Source organism: Cervus elaphus, chromosome X (genome assembly GCF_910594005.1).
Source record: "Cervus elaphus chromosome X, mCerEla1.1, whole genome shotgun sequence".
NCBI lineage: Eukaryota > Metazoa > Chordata > Mammalia > Artiodactyla > Cervidae > Cervus > Cervus elaphus.
Genome location: NC_057848.1, coordinates 33735006 through 33757904, shown reverse-complemented (window position 1 = coordinate 33757904; position 22899 = coordinate 33735006). Strand labels below are relative to the sequence as shown.

Sequence of the window (22899 nt, the reverse complement as noted above, 5' to 3'; positions counted from 1 at the left end):
GTATAGTTGCTTTACAGCTAGTTTGTACTGTACAGCAAAGTGAATCAGCACATGTGTGCATATGCCTTAGTGCATGAAGACTAAGTTGCTTCAGTTGTGTCTGACTCTTTTTGACCCGAAGGACTGTAGCCTGCCAGGCTCCTCTGTCCATAGCAAGAATACTGAAGTGGAATGCCATGCCCTCCTCCAGGGGATCTTCTCGACCCAGGAATTGAACCTGCATCTCCTGTGTCTCCTGCATTTCAGGCGAATTCTTTAACACTGAGCCATGGAAGAAGTCTACGTATGCATATATCCCCTCTTTTTTTGAATTTCCTTCCCATTTAGGTCACCACAGGGCATTGAGTAGAGTTCCCTGTGCTATACAGCAGGTTCTCATCAGTTATCTATTTTGTACATTGTGGCATATATATGTCAATCCCAATCTCCCAATTCATCCCACCTCCCTTCTTACCCTCCTGATATCCATACATTTGTTCTCTATATTGGAAAGGACACAAGATGGTCATCAAGTCTAGCCCCTGGCCTTGAATTAGAATTTTTTTAAGTATAAACTCTTCAAATTTAGTTTTTCAATGGAAAATATATTTGTGTCATTTAAGAATATAAATGCTTATGTATATATGATCATATGTATTTATGTTCATAGCTGTGCTATGCTTAGTTGCTCAGTTGTGTCTGACTCTTTGTGACCCCATAGACTGTAGCCTACCAGGCTCCTCTGTCCATGGGGATTTTCCAACCAAGAATACTGGAGTGGGCCGCCATACCCTCCTCCAGGGGTTCTTCCCAACCCAGGGACCAAACCCAAGTCTCCTGCATTGCAGGTGGATTCTTTACCATCTGAGCCACGAGGGAAGCCCAAGCCAACTATTGGAGTGGGTAGTCTATCCCTTCTCCAGGGGATCTTCCCAACCTAGGAATTGAACCAGGATCTCCTGCAATGCAGGTGGATTCTTTACCAGCTGAGCTACCAGGGAGGTCCTTATGTGCATAGAGGTATGTGTAAAAGTATGCAGTAAGATGTTTAATTCACCCCTGTCCCACAATCCATCCAATTCTTACCATTCCCCTCAAAACGTAGCCCCCCTTATAACTTTTAGTATTTTCCTATGTATCCTTCCAAATTTTATTTATGAAAATATAAGAAAATGTGAATATAAACTCTTTCAAAAATATAGTCTTTTTACATAAAACAGTATATTATCTGAATCATTTTTCACTTTGCAATTTTTTTCATTTAATAATCTATTTTTTGTATTAGTACATAGAAAGCTTACTCATTCTTTTATACAGCTGCATACTATTTCATTGTCTTAATCAGCCATCATGTATTTAACCAGATGTCTACTGATGGACACAGAAGTTGTTTCCAATCTTTTGCCATCACAAACAATGGTGCAATGAATAACTTAGATTTTTCACACATGTGTGAGTATATCTGTAGTGTGAATTCTTTTTTTTTTCCCCAGAGGAGACTTTTCTAATTTTTTTTTCCATATGTTTTTATTAGTTGGAGGCTAATTACTTTACAATATTGTAGTGGTTTTTGCCATACATTGACATGAATCAGCCATGGATTTACATGTGTTCCCCATCCCGATCCCCCCTCCCACCTCCCTCTCTATCCCATCCCTCTAGGTCTTCCCAGTGCACCAGCCATGAGCACTTGTCTCATGCATCCAACCTGGGCTGGTGATCTGTTTCACCCTTGATAGTGTACTTGTTTCAATGCTGTTCTCTCAGAACATCCCACCCTCGCCTTCTCCCACAGAGTCTAAAAGTCTGTAGTGTGAATTCTTAAAAGTAGGATTGCTGGGTGAAAAATACATATATTTTAAAATTGAATGATATTGCTAAATAGCCTCCATAGTATTTGTATAAATTCTCCACAGCCTTACCAAGAGAGTTTATTAATCAAACTTTTGAATTTTTGCAAATCTGATAATTTAATGTAGTTTTTTTTTTCAATTGATGTGTGACATATTTGTTTCAGGTGTGCAACATAATGATTCAATATCTGTTTATATTTCAAAAATGATCAACTCAATAAGTTTAGTTAACATCTATATATTTAAAAATTTATATATAAAATTTTTTTCTTATGTTGAGGACTTGTAAGATTTATTCTCTTAGCAACCTTAAAATATACAGTTCAGCTCAGTTCAGTCACTCAGTCATCCCTGACTCTTTGCCACCCCATGAACTGGGTGGCCTCCCTGTCCATCACCAACTCCCGGAGTCCACCCAAACCCATGTCCATTGAGTCGGTCATGCCATGCAACCATCTTATCCTCTGTCGTCCCCTTCTCCTCCTGCCCTCAATCTTTCCCAGCATCAGGGTCTTTTCCAATGAGTCAACTCTTTGCATCAGGTGGCCAAAGTATTGGAGTTTCAGCTTCAACATCAGTCCTTCCAATGAACACCCAGGACTGATCTCTTTTAGGATGGATTAGTTGGATCTCCTTGCAGTCCACGGAACTCTCAAGAGTGTTCTCCAATATCACAGTTCAAAAACAGGACTGATCTCTTTTAGGATGGATTAGTTGGATCTCCTTGCAGTCCACGGGACTCTCAAGAGTGTTCTCCAATATCACAGTTCAAAAACATCTATTTTCAGCACTCAGCTTTCTTCACAGTCCAACTCTCACATCCATACATGACCACTGGAAAAACCATAGCCTTGACTAGACAGACCTTTGTTGACAAAGTGATACACTCTTATTAACTATAATCACCATAATGTACATCCCATCCGCATAATTTTTTTACTTTATAAGTCCTTTGAACCTCCTTTACCCATTTCACCCATCCCCCTAACGCCCTGCCTTTGGCAACTGCCAATCTGTTCTCTGTATCTACAGGCTTGGGGTTTATTTTTTAGATTCCATGTATAAATGAGATCATATGGTATTTGTCTTTCTCTGTCTGGCTTATTTCATTTAGCGTAATGTCCTCAAGGTCCATTTATGTTGTTGCGGATGGCAAGATTTCATTCTTTTTTATGGCTGAATAGAATTCCATTGTGTATGTGTGTGTGTGTGTGTGCCTATGTCTCAACAGAATTAAAGGGAACATAACATTTCAAGCCCTTTACCTTCATCTCCATATTCCCCGCTCCACCACCACCTCCAAAATGGCCTGTGCATGTGCTGGAACTACACCACTAGAATGAGACAGAACCAGACTGGAAACACTGTCTTCAGGATCAGCCATAAAAAAATAGGGACCAGAGTAACAATAGCAATGGCAAAAACGGGGAAGGCTCAGAGTCGAGGAGATTAGCGATCATGGCTGGGAGCTCTGGAGAGGTTTGCATTTATTTCATAAACACTGATAGCTGATTTATCTCCTGACCCACAAGAGGCCTTTCTGACTAGCTAAGAACTGACCTGCTAAGGAAGTAGAAATTTGAGAATGTGGAGAGTGGAGAAGAGAGCCACCAGCATGAAGACTTTGGGTTTAAGAGGATAGGAAAAGGAGCAGTGCCAGGAGGGGAGAGAATGGTGTACCAGAGGACATGAGAAAGGACCACAGACTTCTTAGTAAAAATTACCAGTCACTCTGAAGGGGGAAAAAAAACCTGTCACCAGGTTATTCACACTAAGATATTATTGACAATGTGTATCCTCTCAGAGAAGTTTTGGGGTTATAATACCTGATTGCCAATGGACAGGGCTTTCCAGGTGGCACTAGTGGTAAAGAACCTGTCTGCCAATTTAGGAGACATAAGAGATGCAAGTTTGATTCCTGGGTCAGGAAGATCCTCTGGATGAGGGCATGGCAACCCAATCCAGTGTTCTTGACTGGAGAATCCCATGGAAAGAGGAGCCTCGCTGGCTACAGTCCTTGGGGTTGCAAAGAGTTGGATGTGACTGAAGTGACTTAGCATGCACACATGGCAATAGACAGTCACTTAATCCAAAAGAATGGACTTCTAATGATGGCATTTTAGGCATCAGTGAAAGAAAAGGTGGTTAGAAACATTGAGTATAAGGGCATGTTTTCAGAGCACCCCAGAAGTCAGAGTTCTACTTACATAGATCATCCCTCACCAGGGGAGAAGGAACAGTTTCTTTTTGCAACACAACTGTAATCAGATGGCTGAATGCTTGTCTGCATACCTGGCAGTATCCTTCTTCCACTCCTCCCCAGAGTGCTGTGTGCAGTTTAACTGGAAATGGGAGGCTAGAAGCCATGGAGCCTGGTCACTTCTGTTGGAGCATGCCCCTGAGGGACCCTGAAGCCAGTCTTGCTTCAGACTAGTTTTCTGTCAGTTTTTGGCCAGGAACACAGAATGCATTCTAAGGATAGCTGGGTAGAAGCCCAACCACCTTGGAAAATCTAGAAAGGTAGAATGTACAGTCCAAGGTGGTTGTTCTTGCCTCTGCGGTTCCTTGCATGCTGTGTTGGCCTTCAGAGATGCCAGGAGAGATTTGAATTCCGTATTCTTAGATAGAAAAGCTTAGGCCCAAAGAGGTAAAGTGACTTGTGCAAGGTTATGGGAAGTGGGTGCCCAAGCTGGGATTATGACTCAGTGATCCCGCCACCCCCTAGATGTTAAAAAATTTCTTTAGTAAAAATCAAATGTATTTTAAGGTTACAGCATGCTGATCTGATAGACATGTTGAAATGGTTAGCACAGTTAAGCTAATTAACATCATCTCATTTCTTTTGTGGTGAGAGCCTCTGAAATCTACTTTCTTAGCAAATTTCCAGTATACAATACAGTATTATTAATTATATCCATCATTCTGTACTTTAGATGTCTGGACTTACTCATCCTACATACCTGCAATTTTGTATCCTGTGACCAGTATCCCCATTTCTCACACCTCCCTGCCCCTGGTAACCACCATTCTAATCTCTGCTTCTATTTATTTCTAAGATTTCACATATAAGTGAAATCATGTCATTTTTTTCTTTCTGTAACTGGCTTACTTAGTAGGATGTCCTCCAGGTTCAACCATGTTGTTGTAAATGGCAGGATCTCCTTTTTAAGGCTGAATAATATTCCATTGTTTGTGTATGTATATCTATATACATGTATAGGAAATGTGTATACATATATATATATATATATAAGAAATGTATATATGTGTGTGTGTATATACAGGGTGTGTGTGTGTGTATATATATATATATAAATGTATAATGTATATGTAATGTACATATAAATGTATAATGTACATATAAATGTATATATATATATAGGAAATAAATATATGTATATAGGAAATGGCAACGCACTCCAGTATTCTTGCCTGGAGAATCCCATGGACAGAAGAGCGTGGTGAGCTACAGTGCATAGGGTTGCACAGAGTTGACATGACTGAAGTGACTTAGCACACACAGACATATATATGCACTACAATTTCTTTACCTGTTCATCCAAGGATATGGGATATAGGATGGACACCACTTAGGCTGTCTCCCTATCTTGGCTATTATGAATAATGCTTCAATAAACATGAAAGTGCAGATATCTCTTCCAGGGACTGATTTCATTTCCTTTCTGCTCCCCAGTTTTAATACACATGGTGTGAAAAGAGCACAAATTCAAGGCAAGAAAACTATATTTCCTTGTTGACTCTTCTGTTTAATAGCAGTGTGACATGGACCAAATCTTTTGAGGTATCAGTAGCGTCATTTTCATAACTCTCACTCCCCCATTCTGTTAGGGATATTAGAAGAATGAAATCATAATAAATGAGAAGATGTTAAGATAAATTTATTGTGTAAAACTAGCATTAAGCATCACCACAATTGGTTTCTTTTTCTTTGATTCTCTTTTGTCTTCCTCATTTTTGCTTTCTCCCCATCTCCTGTTGAGTAGATTAATAGACTCCATGCGGGATTTCTCTGAAGACTGTTACAAGAAAGACTCTCAAGGTCAAGGCTCGCTGGAAAACCTCACCCTACAGTTGCTTTCTCATTGATCCCGTGGTGGAAGACACAGTTCAAAACTCAGCCCACATTCTTTTGAGCCAAAAAAATCCCAAACTTTTTTTTTCTTTCAGTATTCCAAATACTCGCCAGCTTCTGTAAGTCATGGCGAATATTATTTTATAGGTCACCCTAGTTTTCCTTCACCACAAAATACAGAGATTTGGTATTATTAGGGCCCAGGGGGCAAATGCCCTGCTCCTGTACTCTCTCCATTGGGTTTCACTCATGTATGCCAGCTGCAGCTATCTGGTTGTATGTGTACTTTGGGCAGGAACAAGGAGTCAGCCCAGGCCAAAAGGTTAAACTCTCGCTCAGATTTAAAACTTTTTCTTTTAAAACAAAATGAAGGAACTTTCTTTGTATCCTGTAAGGGATCTTTAGGAAGTACTTAACAACAAAGGTGAGATTTACTCAGAAATTGAAGTTAGATCAACTTATGTAGCAAAGTATAGAATTGAGTTAGTTACTCTAATCGCTGAAGCCAAAGAAAGTGTGATGTTTTCTGGGTATCTGAGGCCATACATTCTACAGAGACAACACAGCTTTCATGTTCTGTGGTTTGAGTTTTAAATTAAATGGCCCACAGCATGTATATTATTTAAAGTGAAACAGATCCCCAGCCCAGGTGGGATGCATGAGACAAGTGCTCGGGCCTGGTGCACTGGGAAGACCCAGAGGAATCGGGTGGAGAGGGAGGTGGGAGGGGGGATCGGGATGGGGAATACATGTAACTCCATGGCTGATTCATGTCAATGTATGACAAAACCCACTGCAATGTTGTGAAGTAATTAGCCTCCAACTAATAAAAATAAATGAAAATAAATAAATTAATAAATTAAATGGCCCTTTCCTTGTGACAGGTTTGAAGTGATTTGGCACCCTAGGAGGTAAGACTCTTGAATCAGTCAGATCCTGGTGCTACCATTAACAAGTTGTGTGACCCTGGGAGTCAATTCATTTCTTAAGCCTTAGTTTCCTCATCAGCAAAATGGGCATACTTTAATATCTACATCAGAATGTCCTTAGTAATAACCAATGGTATAAAGCCTAGCATATTATTTGGGGCTCAATAAATGTTAACTCTTATTTTATGGTGATGATATTATTAATAGTCTTTGTAATTTTTAACTACATTCTGAGAACAATTTTATTTTTTTTTAAAGTTATATTGAGGTATCATTTACCTCCCCCATAAAATGGACTCATTTTCATTATAGTTTTGAGTCATGGGAAAGAAAGGATGGTCTCTTTAAAAAACATTTTTATTGAATTATAATTTACCGTATTGTGTTTTTTTCAGGTATACAGAAAATTGATTCAGTTATACATATATTTTTCAGGTTATTTTCCACTATAGATTATTATAAGACATTGAACACAGTTCCTTGTATTATATAGTAAATCTTTGTTGCTTATTTACTTTATGCATATTAGTTGGTATGTATTAATCCCATACTCCTAATTTATCCCTTTCTGCCTCTCCCTTTTCTCTTTGGTAGCTGTAAGTTCATTTTCTATGTCTGTGAGTCTGTTTCTGTTTTATATATAAATTCATTTATATTATTATTTTTAGATTTCACATATAAGTGATAGCATACAGTATTTGCTTTTCTCTTCCTGACTTACTTCACTTAGTATAATCTCTAGGCCCACACATGTTGCTGCAGATGGCAATATTTCATTCTTTTATTATGGATGAGTAGTATTCCATTGCATATTGTGTTGGCCAAAAAGTTCTTTAGGTTAGTGAATACTTTGTTCAATGAAGTTCTTAGTAAAAATGAAAAATGTGTCTTTTATTTTTTGGCTTGCTCAGTACCACATCTTATTTATCTTATTTATGTTGATGGACACTTATGTTACCTGCATGTCTTGGCTATTGTAAATAGTGCTGCTATGAATATTGGAGTACAATGTTCTTTTTGAATTATAGTTTTCTCTGGATATATGCCCAGGAGTGGGATTGCTGGATCATGTGACAACTCTAATTTTAGTTTTTAAGGAACCTCCATACTGTTCTCCATAGTGGGTGTACCAATTTACATTCCCACCAACAGTGTAGGAGGGTCCCAGAATGGTCTAACTCTCTAAGCTTCCTCGTCATGAAACACACATTTCTCCTTATTTCTCTTCCCCCACTATGCCACAGCAAGTACTTTTCAAGTTCTGCTTGTATCTATTGTTAATCTGTACACTGATGATTAGTTTAATCTGGGCACTTGTTCAAGAAAAGGGAACTTGTGCTGGTCCTTCAAAATCAGATAGGACTTCAGTAGATAGAAAAGAGGAGGAGGAAGGGGGCCATCTTGGTGGAGGGATTGAAAACAAGCAGACTCCAGAGGCTGGAACAAGCATATGCCAAGTGTAATAAAACATGGGGGACGGTAAAGTTACCAGGGTAGTTATAATAGGTGGTTCCTCACCTGAAAAGACTCCCTTCCTTGAGACAAGTTAATACCTTCTTCGTCTAAGACTGGTAGCTGCATCATGGCAGCAGCCTTGTCTTTCTTCACTAATCTCTGCCTAGTGCCTATCACAGTGCCTGGTACATAGTAGGTGCTCAATAGATGCCCAACAAGTGAAGGCTTGGATGGTTGGTCATGTTAGTTGTTATTCCTGTCTGGCTGCTTTAATATTATCGAAGTCATCAGCCCCTGAATCAGGGACTATTTTTAACTCCTTCTATGTGGTACAGCCCCACCTGCTGTTTGTCTGGGGATTTGTGAAATTCTTTGCAATGATGCCAATACTTGGTGTGGTTTTTTTCCACCCTGTCCCAGAAGACTCCTTACCCCCAGCGAACAATAAAGTGACCAGCAAGTCGTGTGAATACAATGGGACCACTTACCAACATGGTGAGCTGTTCATGGCTGAAGGGCTCTTTCAGAACCGGCAACCCAACCAGTGCACCCAGTGCAGCTGCTCGGTAAGACCCTGTATTTTAATATCCTCTACCCACATTAGGATTTTCCTGGTGGCTCAGAAGTTAAAGCATCTGCCTGCAATGCGGGAGACCCTGGTTCGATCCCTGGGTCGGGAAGATCCTCTGGAGAAGGAAATGGCAACCCACTCCAGTATTCTTGCTTGGAGAATCCCATGGACGGAGGAGCGACTTCACATACACGTTCACGTTCACCCACATAAGAGCTCTTCCATACACATACCTTTAGTTTGAGCCTACATTGTAGGGTACTTGATTGAAAGATGGTGAATTGCATCTAAGTTGTAAGCCTCCCTGATCTTCATCAACCCTGATCATCTCTGTTGAAAAGGTTGGACCCAGCCATATCCTTGTCTTAAATCTTTAGGACAAAGATGAGCTGATGATCTTGATCTGTACTTCTGTTCACAGTCATTATACCACAAGAGCCTTCATCTGAAGAACTCAGTTATTTGATGCCTTGGAAATGCTATGGGTGGAAAAGCCACTGGCACCATCTAGCAGTATCAGTCCAATTCACAGGAAAATGGGGTGTCTCTTGGTTCCCATCTCTGAAATATTCTGTTAACGAGATAGTTCTTTGCCCTGCAAAGAAAAATCTCTTGAAAAATGCTTGATCATAATGATTCTGGTGACATTACTTGTCCAAAGAATTGTATACTTCATGAATAAGGTATACTGATTACATCACCATCTAATTGTGTGGCCCAGAGAATGTAATAGATAGAATCTGATACTTTGTTCTATCTTAGACCAGGGTGCCTGATGAGGATTGCCATCTCTTCTGTGACCTAGTCTCTGGCATGGAGAAATAATAAATGGGAAAAAAATAAGCGCATCATAAAATTTAGGAAGTGCCTGGGACTGACTGATGAAGAGCAGGGGGAAGGGATGTATTATGTTTGAACCCCTACTCATCCCAGGTACTGAGCTAAAGCCTTTACATGTACTTCAGCTCCTTCTGACCTTAATTCTGTTTCTCCCCAGCAGGAGGGCAATGTGTACTGTGGTCTCAAGACTTGCCCCAAGTTAACCTGTGCTTTCCCAGTCTCTGTTCCAGATTCCTGCTGCCGGGTGTGCAGAGGTAGGTATCCTATATCCCAAGACCCCAGGTGCTACTATGCTGAGTAGCAGGATTTAGAAGAGGGAAATACCTGTCCAGTGTTCTAGCAAAAGGGAATTTTCTATGCTAGCCTTAAATATTAAGGGTGCTTTCAATCACAAAAGGAAAAAAAAGCATTGCTTTTAAGGGTCACTACCTGAAAGAAACTGCACTGTGGCACAGCAAGGGGAGAGGGGTGAGATTCATCTAGCTTGGCCCCTCCATTATTGTATTGTAAAACATAGGGCTTTTCCATACACAGCCTTTTTTTTTTCCATTTATTTTTATTAGTTGGAGGCTAATTACTTTACAATATTGTAGTGGTTTTTGCCATACACTGATATGAATCAGCCATGGATTTACATGTGTTCCCCATCCCGATCCCCCCTCCCGCCTCCCTCCCCATCCCATCCCTCTGGGTCTTCCCAGTGCACCAGCCCTGAGTACTTGTCTCATGCATCCAACCTGGGCTGGTGATCTGTTTCACCCTTGATCATACACAGCCTTAACAGGAAGACTTGGCCCCCCAAAGCACTAATGTGACCATTTTGAAGATTATGCTGGGCAAAGGTAGGGGTATTTTTAAAATCCCACAGTAAAATGCTGACAGACTCAATAACAGCAAAATGGAGTGCATCATCTTCTGAAATTATATTCAAAATGGAATTGTCATCTTCTCAAAGTTGGTTTTTTCTTCTTTGAGTTTCATTTCTTTGATGATGGTACTCTTTTTATTCTTTAGGTTTCCAAGATCAAACAGCATTACCTTTAACTTCTCCTTTATTGCCTCTTCTCAGATCACCAAGTCTATCAGCAGTCCTTTATATCCCCCCTTTTCCCACTTTCCCTAATTTTGTCTTCTTCCCTTCCATCCAGTTAACATGCTCATTGAACATCTACTGTATGCTCGGCACTGTGTTAGAAGCTGGATACATAATGGTAAACATAGTAGACATACAGGGCGCTGCTAGACTGTATGGCATCTTCATGTGAATTATAAAAAGGATCACCTTACTTAAGATACTTGACTTGCCATTTGCCAGAAAATCCTTGTGAATATACCTCCTTAGCTGAGGCACCCTTATGCAGGACACAACCTATATAACCATATGTGGCATATGTAGCAGCCAGGGTATGTTCTTTGCCCTTGTGGAACCCACATTTTACCAGAGAATACAATAAACAAACAAGCAAATATCTAAATATAAACAATGTATGTACTGTAAAGTAAATAAACAAGGGATTGAGATAGAAAATAAGAGGTGAAGGCATTTAGTTGAGTTGTTGAAAAGGCTTCTCTGAGATGACATTTAAACTCAGACTTGAAAGATGAAAAGGAGTCATCCATGCAAAGGTCCTGGGGGAAGAGCATACCAAGCAGAAAGAAAAGAAAGTTCAAAGGACCAGGCAAGGAAGAGCTTAGAGCATTTAACAAGCTTGGGACCAGTGTGGTAGGAATATAGTGATTGTGATCATAACTGACATTTGGTGAGACTGGAGAGGTGAACAGGAGTCAGATGATGCAGGACCTTCAAGGTCATGGTAACAAGTTTGGATTTCCATTTTGAAGTGCATTGGGAAGCCACTGGAAAGTTGTGCAGGAGACATGATGTGATCCAGTTGATGTCTTAAAAGATCTCACTGGTTCTTGTGTCCAGACTAGATTGGAGGAAGGAAAGAAGACAAGTAGAGAGACCAAGAGGATGGATGTAGCAGTCTCTTTGGTATGACAGGCCAAGATTCAGGGCGGGGGACACAGTATAGAGTAGTGGTTCAGACTAGGGTCTTCTGGAGCCAGGCTGCCTTGATTCTAATCCCAGTCCTGCTACTTTCAAGCTGGGTGATCATGAGCCATGTATGTACTCACCTTTCTAGCAGTCTTTACAGTGAGGATTATGTTAGCACCAACCTCCAAACTGTTGTTAAGTTTAAATGAGATAATGCAGGAAAAGGACCTAGGACACTGTCTTCCATAAAGTAAGGACTCAATAATGAATACTGAACAAATTTGAAATTAAGCAAGTGCTGAATCCTCAGATTTAACTAACCATGGTCTGAACATATTGGAGAAAAAAATAAATCCAGAAAGTTCCAAAAAGCAAAACTTGAATTTGCCGTGTGCTGCCAACCATTTACATGGCATTTACATTGTAGTCCCAACTTCTAATACTTAGGTATTAAAAATAATCTAGAGATGATTTAAAGTGTATGGGAGTGTGTGTGTAGGCTATATGCAAATACTATGCCACTTTATATAAGGGACTTGAGCATCCTTGCATTTTGGTATCTGCAAGGGTCCTTTGGAACCAATGCCCTGAAGATACCAAGGGATGACTGTATATTTAGAACACTGGTTCTTGGCTGTAGGTGCATATTGGAATACCATACCTTGGTAAGGGGAAAGAGGGGTGAAGGAGGTGATTCCAATGTGCAGCCAAGGTTGACAGCCACTGAAATAGAGAGAAAATATGATAGGATTTGCTGGTAGCAAATGGGTGGTTGACTCCCATATGTTGAAAGTGAAAGTCACTCAGTCAGGTCAGACTCTTTGCATCCCCATACAGTCCATGGAATTCTCCAGCCCAGAATACTGGAGTGAGTAGCCTTTCCCTTCTCCATGGGATCTTCCCAAACCAGGGATTGAACCTAGGTCTCCTGTATTGCAGGTGGATTCTTTACCAGCTGAGCCACCAGGGTAGCCCAAGAATACTGGAGTGGGTAGCCTATCCCTTCTCCAGTGGATCGTCCCGACCCAGGAATTGAACCGGGGTCTCCTGCATTGCAGGAGGATTCTTTACCAGCTGAGCTATCAGGGAAGCCTTTCCATACATTACTGCCAGCTTAATCTTTCAAAGAGATAGCCTTAACTATGCTACATCCCTACTCAGAAGTCTTTATGCTGACACACATTGTACTTACTCTATGCCAGTCACAGTTCTATGCACTTTACAGATATGAACTCATTTAATCTCATGACAACCCCATGGCGGGGTATGATTATTAACATCATTTTACAGATGATGAAACTGAGGCAGAAAGAGGTTAAGATCCTTGTTCAAGGTTATATAGCTAGTGAGTCAAAGAGCTAAGATCTGAATCGTGGAAGTCTGGCTCCGGACTCTAGGCTCCTAACCACCCCACTCTGCCACTGAAAGGAATGGCTCCCTGGTGCCTGCAGAATGTGTCCACCCCTGACTCTGACAGTGAAGGTCTTCTGAGTTACCTTTATAGGTCCACATGCTTGCATTCTTGCACCTCGGGTTCTCCCCACATTGTTCTTCTGTTCTCTCATTTTTGTGCCTTTGCTCTCTCCTCAGCCCCTCAATATCTTTCGAACTTTAGTGTGCTTAGAATTACCGGAGAAGTTGTTGAAATTCACCTCCCTGGACCACAATCACAGAGATTCTGTTTCGGTGGCCTTGGGGAGGAGCCCTGGGATGTGCTTTTAAACTGGCCTCATCATCCATTCTGATGCAGGTGGCCCATAGACTTTTGCTTTGAGAAACCATCCCTACAATAATATGGATGACTGGGGGTGGCCTGAAATGGTGGTTTTACATCTGAATTTGGCGCACTTAAATTGAGCATCTTAAAAGTTTGAAACCTTAGTAAACCAACAGAAGAGTAACCACTGTCAGTCTCTGATTGGTCAGAGCATCTAATCCCAGCCATATGGTAAGCCAGTTTGGGGTGAATGAGCAGCAGCCATTTCACGATAAGGCTGGGAAGAAAAGTAGACAAAATGGCTCCCTTAGTTATATCTATACAACATGTACAGTAAGACTTGAAAGGAGAGAATGTTTCCTGTCTCTAGAAAATCCTTTCCCTCTGATTTCACCTGTGAAAATCCTGCCTACTCCTGAAGCCCTAGCTCAAATGCAGCCTCCTCATATGCTAACATAGGTAGTCCTCAGGTCACATTTGTCTTTTTTGTTTATTTTGTTTTGTTTAATTTTTTATTTTATATTGGGGTAGAGTTGATTAACAGTGTTGTGTTAGTTTCAGGTATACAGCAAAGAGATTAAGTTATACATGTATCTATTCTTTTTCAAATTCTTTTCCCATTTAGGTCATTATGGAGTATTGAGCAGAGTTCCCTGTGCTATGCAGTAGTCCTTTTGGTTATCCATTTTAAATATAGCAGTGTGTACATGTCAGTCAAAAACTTCTAATCTATTCATTCCCCCATCCTCCCCCCAACCCCAGTAACCACAAGTTTGTTCTCTGAGTTTGTTTCTGTTTTGTAAATAGTTCATTTGTATCATTTTTTTAGATTATGCATGTAGGCGATATCATATTTGTCTTTCTCTGTCTGAGTTACTTCACTCATAGAGGATAATCTCTAGGTCCATCAATGTTGCTGGCAATGGCATTATTTCACTCTTTTTTATGACTAATATTCCATTGTATATCTGTCCCACATCTTCTTTATCCATTCCTCAATTGATGGATTTTTGGATTGCTTCCATGTCTTGGCTATTATAAACAGTGCTGCTATGAACATTGGGGTGCATATATCTTTTTGAAATAGAGTTTTTCTCTTTTCTGGATATATGCCCAGGAGTAGGATTGCTGGATCATATGGTAACTCTATTTCTAGTTTTTTAAGGAACCTTCATACTGTTCTTCCCAGTGGCTGTACCAGTTTACATTCCCATCAACAGTGTAGAGGCATTCCCTTTTCTCTGCACCCTCTCCAACATTTATTAGACCTTTTTGATGATGGCCATTCTGACACATGTGAGGTGATACTTCACTGTGGTTTTGATTTGGATAAATACTAGTGGGAGGGTCTTTCTCTCTTCTTTGCCTTCCCACCTTCATTCCAGTTTCTCCACCCCTAAATCCTGCTTCTCCTTCAGAGGCTGGCTCGAACGCTACCTCCTCCATGATTTTTTTTTTTTAATCCTGTAGATTAGGACTAAACTCCCTCCTCTCTAGGACTTTTCAGGACCTCACCTGTGCTTCTCCAGTAGCATTTATCACCTTAGCACCTTTTGTCTTTTATTATATGTGCCCATGACTTATCATTCCTACCAATATGTGTTCCTCAAGGCAGTAACTATTTTGGGCTCATCTTTTTTCCCCCACTGCACTAGGCACAGAGTAGGTGTTGTTTGAATGAAGACACACTAACTTGGAAATATTGCCAGAAAGTTAATCATGGTTGGAATTAGATGCTACTAAAATAAGATGTTGGTCTTCCCTGGTGGCTCAGTGGTAAAGTATCTGTCTGTCAATGCAGGAGATGCAGGTTCGATCCCTGGGTTGGGAAGATCCCCTGGAAAAGGAAATGGCAACCCACTCCAGTATTCTTGCCTGGGAAATCCCATAGACAGAGGAGCCTGGTGGGCTACAGTACATGGGGTCGCAAAGAGTCAGACATGACGTAGCAACTAAACAGCAACAACAAAAATGAGATATTGTTTTTGTTTTTTCTTCCTCTGAATTGCTGACTGACTATGGTGATGTTACTGGCTTTACATTCATTCATGGTCAATAGGAAATTAGCTGATCCCTCATATTGTTTTTTTATTCCCTACCTTACGTTAGCACACTATAATTAATATTTCTCTTAGAAAGAAATGACCTTATTCTTAGTATCCATACAGGCTCATCTTTTTTACTATGCTCTTTGCACCAGCCTTTACAAGTCAGCATGAATTTAGCTGTAGCCTAATTTAATTTGTGCTTCAATAAGGTGCTTGATCTTTCCATACCTGTTTCTCACAGTGTGTGTACTGTCCCTCAGTACAGCTATGAACTTTCAGCCAGGAAAGACTGTTTTGTTCCTTACCTCCTTTCCCATCTTCATCCCAGCTTGAGTCCACTCCAAAGAGAAGAGAGTCCATTTTTAAAAATTGAAGTATGGTTTATGTACAGTATTAGTTTCAGATGTACAATAAAATGATCCAGTTAATTATACGTATATATATGTAATTTTCAGATTATTTTCCATCATAGGTTGTTATTAAAGATACTGAATATAGTTTCCCATGCTATGTAGTAAATTCTTGTTTCTTATCTACTCTATGTATACTAGTTTATATCTGTTAATCCCATACTCTTTAATTTATCCCTTCCCCAAGCTTTTCCCCTTTGGTAACTATAAGTTTGTTTTCTATGCTTTTGAGTCTGTTTCTGTTTTGTATATAGATTCATTTTTATTTTTTAGGTTCCATGTATAAATAATACCATATAATATTTGTCTTTGTTGGACTTACTTCACTTAGTATGATAATCTCTAGGTCCATCCACATTGCTGCAAATAGCAATATTTTATTCTTTCTTATGGCTGAGTAATATTCTATTATATATATGTGTATATATCACATATTCTTAAACCAATCATCTGTCAGTGGGCACTTGGGTTGCTTCCATGTCTTGGCTATTATAAATAGTGCTGCTATGTACGTTGGGGTGTATGCATCTTTTCAAATTAGAGTTTTTCTCTTTTCTGGATATATGCCTGGGAATGGAATTTCTGGATCATATGGCAGCTCTACTTTTAGATTTTTTTAAGGAACCTCCCTAATGTTTTCCCTAGTGGCTGTACCAGTTTGCATTTTCATCCATAGTATACAAGGGTTCCCTTTTCTGCACACCCAAGAGAGTCCATTTTTAGCAGAGGTGTACACGTGGTTACTAATATAACCAGCTAATTGCTATAATCCAGTTGTTAGGCTAAGGTGCTTTTGTTTGGGGAAAATAATGTGAAATCTAAACTGAAGAACAATTGATAAAAGAAAGGCAAGTGCAAAAAGATGTATTATTGCATCCAAGAGGCAATAGAGCACAATGCAGATAGGCTCTGAAGTCAGAGGACATAGTTTTGACATGGCAGAGCTACAGTCAACTAGTAATTTTATCTTGGGCAAGACAACCATTCAGGACCTTGAATCTCTCAGCTGTGTAAATGCTAATTATAATACCTACAACCAACAGAAAGGTTGTAAAAATTAACTGAGATGACAGAAGGCTAAGAGAAAGTCCAGTAAAGAGTTATTAAGTTAATAAGTGATGTATGTGTGCATTATGACTATATTTATTACCCTGGGGTTAAGTAGAATTGCACCTTAGCTATCTCCGATAGTCTTGCCTTTTTATTTCCTTAATTTACATATACAGAAGTTTATTTCTAGTCCTTCTCATGGCAACAGATCCTGGGACTAACTATCTTCTCAATGGCTCTCTTGTCATGATTTAAATTTCTTTTCTTTTTGTTATGTCCTCCGAAGTAACAGATAAAGGCTAGTTGTTACTGATCGTGTACTGCCCCTTCACATACTTGACAATTCATGAAGTTCTCTCTTTGCCATCTCTTCTCCAGCCTAAATAAACCATTCTCTTTCATCTTCCCCTCTCAAGAGTAAATCTTACACTTTCATAAAATTGATGCTTTTTTCTCTGTCTTTAATGTCTTTACATCTTTCAGTTGTATGTAATGTGATTGAATCTCCTTTGAAGTTCTAATTTTTGAAGCACCTAGTTATTTTTTTTTCTGTTGAAACGATGTTTTTACAAAGGTATACCTTGTGTAAGCATATTGCTCATTCAGCAGGGAACCCAGACACATTTCTCTTCTATGCTGGCTGCCCTAATTGCAGGCAAAATACTGCAGAAGAAATAACCTTTTGAGCGCTGAACTTGCAAACCTTAATATAAAAGGCCCCATTGAAATAGTCTCTGCACTGTCACCAAACACTAATGTGTGCCTTTCTTCCTGGGTCAGACAGCAATCTTAGCCATGGATTGAATCTCAACCCCAGTCTCAGTTGTTTAGACTTGTCTTTGAGGCTAGGACAGTCAGGAGAGTGTTGGCAGGGTGTGTCATTGCTGGCACTTCAGCAAACCTCATCTAAACTGGAAGCATAGTGCACCCAGCCACTGGAACCTTAAGGGAAACTTTATCAGCAGGAAAAAAGACTCGGCAGAGACTGTACCATGGCCACATTCTGGGTAGGCAGGCCTTAAACCCAAACCCAGTCCCAGCTTCTTTCCACCATTTATCATTTCTGCTTCCTGTCTTCTGCCTATCTTGCCGAAGCAAAGGGGAAGGCTATGTTCTTGGACATTAAGCAAGGGAGACATATTTGGGGTAAGCTATTGGCATTTTGAGAGGCATCTACATTTGGTAGATGGTGTACATATGTAGCACTTGCGTGCATACATGCTAAGTCGCTTCAGTCCTGCCTGACTCTGTGTGACCCTATGGACTGTAGCCCACCAGGCTCCTCTGTACATGGGCTTCTCCAGGCAAGAATACTGGAGTGGATTGCTGTGCCCTCCTCCAAGGGGATCTTCCGGACCCAGGGATCAAACCCACGTCTCATGTCTCCTGCACTGGCAGGTGGGCTCTTTACCACTAGCACCACTTGGGAAGCCCCTTTCTAGGCTTAGAGTAGCCCAAGTATAAATATATACCTTCTTTCATTCAACAAACATTTGTTTTGCAACCACTAAGTACCTGGCACTGTGTGGGTACTGGAGATATGGTGAACAAAACAGGCATGGAACCAGCCCTCGTAGAATTTAATGAGGAAGATAGACATGTATCAAATATTGAGACAAGTAAATATGAAATCATAATCATGCCACATGCTATGAAGGAAAGGTGTTATAAAAGCCAATAATTGACAGAGGCTGATCTACTCAGGGAGGTGAAGGAAGACTCAAGACCATCTCTCTGGCCTCAACTCACACCATATTCCTCTTCGCTCTCTGTAACCCCAGGGTTTGGGAGAATTGACTCAAAAGTTCTGGGTGTAACTGGAGGCAGTCCTATCCTCCTAGAATCCGTGACTTCTGATCCCACCATGAAACCAGCCACCCTATTTACCCTATTTCATAGAAGTATCTATACTGTCCTTCTTGCATTGTACCTGCTGCATATACTCAAGTTCAGACTTCACTTCTTAAGGAACTACTTGATTATGTTGTTCCATGTTTACAATTCCTTACCATATTATCTAATCTAAGTTCTGCAGCTTGTTTTTAAAGGTCCTCTGTCAAACAGTCGGACTCTTCCTTAACTCACTACCCATCCTCATTTCTTCAGCACCAACACAAACTTTCTCCTCTAGACTGGCACTTCTCTTTTTATAATATGCCATGTCCTCCCCACCTTCAGCCCTGTTATATGCCTCTCTGTTTTACATGCAATATTATATTTGTTTCTAAGTGTTCAACATTCATATACATTATGCATTGATCACCAAAATAGTAACCATCTATCACCATGCAAAATTATTACAATATTATTGACTGTATTCCCTATGTGGTACATTATATCTCTGTGACTTATTCTGTAACTGAAAGTTTGTACCCCTTCATTCCCTTTGCCTATTTCACTCATACCCCACCACCCCCTCTCCATCCTGGTCACCACTAGTTTGTTCTCTGTATGTATGGGTTAGCTTCTGTTTTGTTGTCTTGTGTTTTAGATTTCACATAGAAGAGATCATACCGCCTTTGTATGGCTCTGTCTGGCTCTTTTCACTTAGTACAACACCCTGAAGGTCCATCTGTGTTGTCACAAAAAATGGAAAGATTTCATTCTTTTTATGGCTGAATAATATTCTATTGTGTATATATATCATGTTTTCATTACCTCTTCATCTGTCAATGGACATTTGAGTTGTTTCCATATCTTGCCATTGTAAATAATGCTGCAATGAACTTAAGGGTGAGTTATCTTGTCTAATTAATGGTTTTCATTTTCTTATGGTAAATACACAGACATGCAATTGCAGGATTGTATGGTAACTCTATTTTTAATTTTTTGAGGAATCTCCAACCTGTTTTCCATAGCAGCTATACCAATTTCCATTCACACTAACAGTGCACAAGGATTTCCTTTTCTCCACATCCTTGCTGACATTTGCTGTTTCTTGTCTTTTTAATGATAGCCAGTCTGACAGATGTAATGTAATCTCTCATTGTGGTTTGATTTGAATTTCCCTAATGATTAGTGATACTGAGCATCTTTTCATGTGTCTATTGGCCTTCTGTATGTCTTCCTTGGAAAAATGTCTATTCAGATCCCTTGCTCATTTCTTAATCAGATTATTTTTTGATATTGAGATATATGAGTTCTTTATATATTTTGGATATTAAACCCCTAGCAGATATATAATTTGCAAAGATCTTCTCCCATTCAGGAGGTGCCTTTTCTTTTTGTTGATGGTTCCCTTCACTATGCAAAAGCATTTTCATCTGGTGTGGTTCCATTTATCTACCTTGGTTTTTGTTGATTAAACCCAGGTCTCCCACATTGTAGGCAGATTCTTTACTGTCTGAGCCACCAGGAAGCCTCTTGCCTAATAAGATTGATCCAAAAAATACTGCTAAGACTAATGTCAAACAGCATGCTGCCTGTTTTCTTCTAAAAGTTTTATGGTATCAGGTCTTACATTTAAGTATTTAACACATTTTGAGTTTAATGCTATGGGTACACTGGTGGTTAGGGCAGGCCCCAGGCATGGCTGGTTGTGGGACCTGGTGGCTCACGACTGCTATGGGTACCCTGGTAGATTGGGCAGTCCCCAGTGGTAATAGGCTAGAGGGAGGATTCCAGAATGGTGCCTTCCAGTGCCAGTGTCAGCACAGTAGAATGAGCTTACAGAAATGGCTGCCACCAGCATCTGTGTTCCCAGTGGAGTCCCAGTTGCTTCCTGCCTCTCTGCTACTACTCAGAGTGAATGAGTTCCTGCCTCTCTGCTACTACTCAGAGTGAATGAGTTTTTGAACACACTGTCAGCCCCCCAGCTGTCCTGAATGTAAACCCCACTGGTTTTCAAAATCAGCTGTTTTGCTCTTCTTCCTGGTGCACAACTCCTGGGCTGAGGGGTCCAATGTGGAACTTGGACCCCTCGCTCCTCAAGGAGGACAGTCATGTTTATATCCCTCCCACCTTGCCAGGAGTGTGGGTCCTGACTAGATGTCAATCTCCACCTCCTTAACTGTCTCATCATGGCTCCTTATTTATATCTTCAGTTGTGGAAAATATCTTCTGCTAGTCTTCAGGTCACTCTCAGAGGTGGTTGCTCTGTAAGTAGTTGAAGTTTTGGTATGCTCATGAGAGATAAGTTCAGGATCTTCCTCTGCTGTCATCTTGATCCTACCTCCTGTTATGTGCCTCTCTTAACTCTTACTCCCCACAAGCTTGGAAGAGTTTCCCACCCCTCTTTTATCAATTAGGATCCTGCCCATCTTTCAAGACCCCAGCTGAAGTTATAGCTCTTTTATTATTATTATTTTAATTTTTACAATGTTGTGTTAGTTTCTGCCATACAACGACGTGAACGGGCCATAATTATACATATATCCCCTCTCTCTTGAGCTTCCCTCCCCTCCCCCCCACCCCTCTAGGTCATCACAGAGCACCAGGATGGGCTCCCTGTGTTATACAACAACTTCTCACCAGCTCTGCATTTTATACATGATATGATAGTGTATATATGTTGATTCTACTTTATCCATTCATCCCACTCTCTCCCTCCCCCTCTTGTGTGGGGGACTTGTGTCCACAAGTCTGTTCTGTACATCTGTGTCTCCATTCCTTCCCTGCATCAATACTGTTTTTCTAGATTCCATATATATGCATTAATATATGATATTTATTTTTCTCTTTCTAACTTATTTCACTCTGTATAATAGGGTCTAGGTTCATCCATCTCACTAGAACTAACTGAAATTCATTTCTTTTTATGGCTGAGTAATATTCCATTGTATAATCTGTACCACATCTTTATTCATTTGTCTGTTGATAGACATCTAGGTTGCTTCTGTGTTCTGGCTTCAGTAAATAGTGCTTCATGCATCTCATTTAAATAGCCTTACCTGATCATTCTAGTCCTCATTGGTCTCCTTCTTTGACCACTTCCAGGGCTTGGTCAGGTTGTAGGAGCAGCAGCAGGAGACCCAGGTTTGATCCCTGGGTCAGGAAGTTTCCCTGGAGAATAAAATGGAAACCCACTCCAGTATTCTTGGCTGGAGAATTCCGTGGACAGAGGAGCCTGGTGGGCTATAGTCTATGGAGTCGCCAAAGAGTTGGACACGACTGAGTGACTAACACTTTGATATTTTCACATTATTACATTCACTGTTTTATGGGTCTTGGCTCCTCAACTGAGAAGTTCTATGAGGAAAGGACCATCTTCTTCGTCTTTTGCCCCTAGCATAGTACTAAGCATATAACTTGTGATGGATTTGCTAAGAGGAAAGAGAGCCACAGTTATGTAAAGCTTTTGGCAAGCACTCAAAGTGTAGTCCTGCCTAGGGAGGCAGGAGAAATGACTGACCTTACAACTTACTCAACCCAAGCTCATTTATCCAATAAATCTCCAGTTAGCCCAGGTGAAAATTGAATCTCTTTTTATGAAATTGAGATATTTTTGCTAACTCCTTCATGGTAACTGAAACTGGAAGCAATTGTTTAAAAGCAATTTGTCAGTGTTCAAGACATCTGCCATTTTACCTAAGACTCTTGATTTCTATTTCCAAAAAGCAGCAAAATTACACCTCAGACGCCATCTTTGCTGAACCCAGAGATCTTGAGGGAAGTGGTATGTGAACTATTTCATTTTTTTAACATCATAAAAATCTACCAAAACTTTCAAAGTTTTCAAAATCAAAGGAAACAAGAGGAAATAACAACTCTAAATATAGATCCTTACATATCAGTCAGGCTCCCATTTTGTTTTTGCCCACATTTTCTGCAGAAACACTCCCATCTCCTGGTCATAATGGTAGGAAGGAAACATTGCTAATGCAAAACACTGCTTTAAAAAAATAAAAAATAACTCAATAATTTTTGAGATTGTATGTTCTCGCCTAAGCTTCAAAATGTATTGAAACACTCGATCTTTTCATAGCGGTAGAAGAGTTTGACCACCACTAGCAATTC

At 40.2% G+C, this 22899-nt stretch overlaps 1 protein-coding gene across 8 annotated transcripts in view; it reads left to right on the top strand.

Moving 5' to 3' along the window:
* CHRDL1 (chordin like 1) overlaps nt 1-22899 on the top strand; it is a 127757-nt gene that overhangs the window by 68983 nt on the left and 35875 nt on the right. For 3 of the 8 annotated variants that reach the window (XM_043896706.1, XM_043896703.1, XM_043896698.1), the window contains exons 5-6: nt 8730-8875; nt 9878-9974. In XM_043896706.1, the coding sequence (XP_043752641.1) occupies nt 8730-8875; nt 9878-9974 (243 nt within the window). The remainder of the gene's footprint in view (nt 1-8729; nt 8876-9877; nt 9975-22899) is intronic. The other 5 variants (XM_043896704.1, XM_043896700.1, XM_043896705.1 and 2 more) reach the window with 3 other exon arrangements.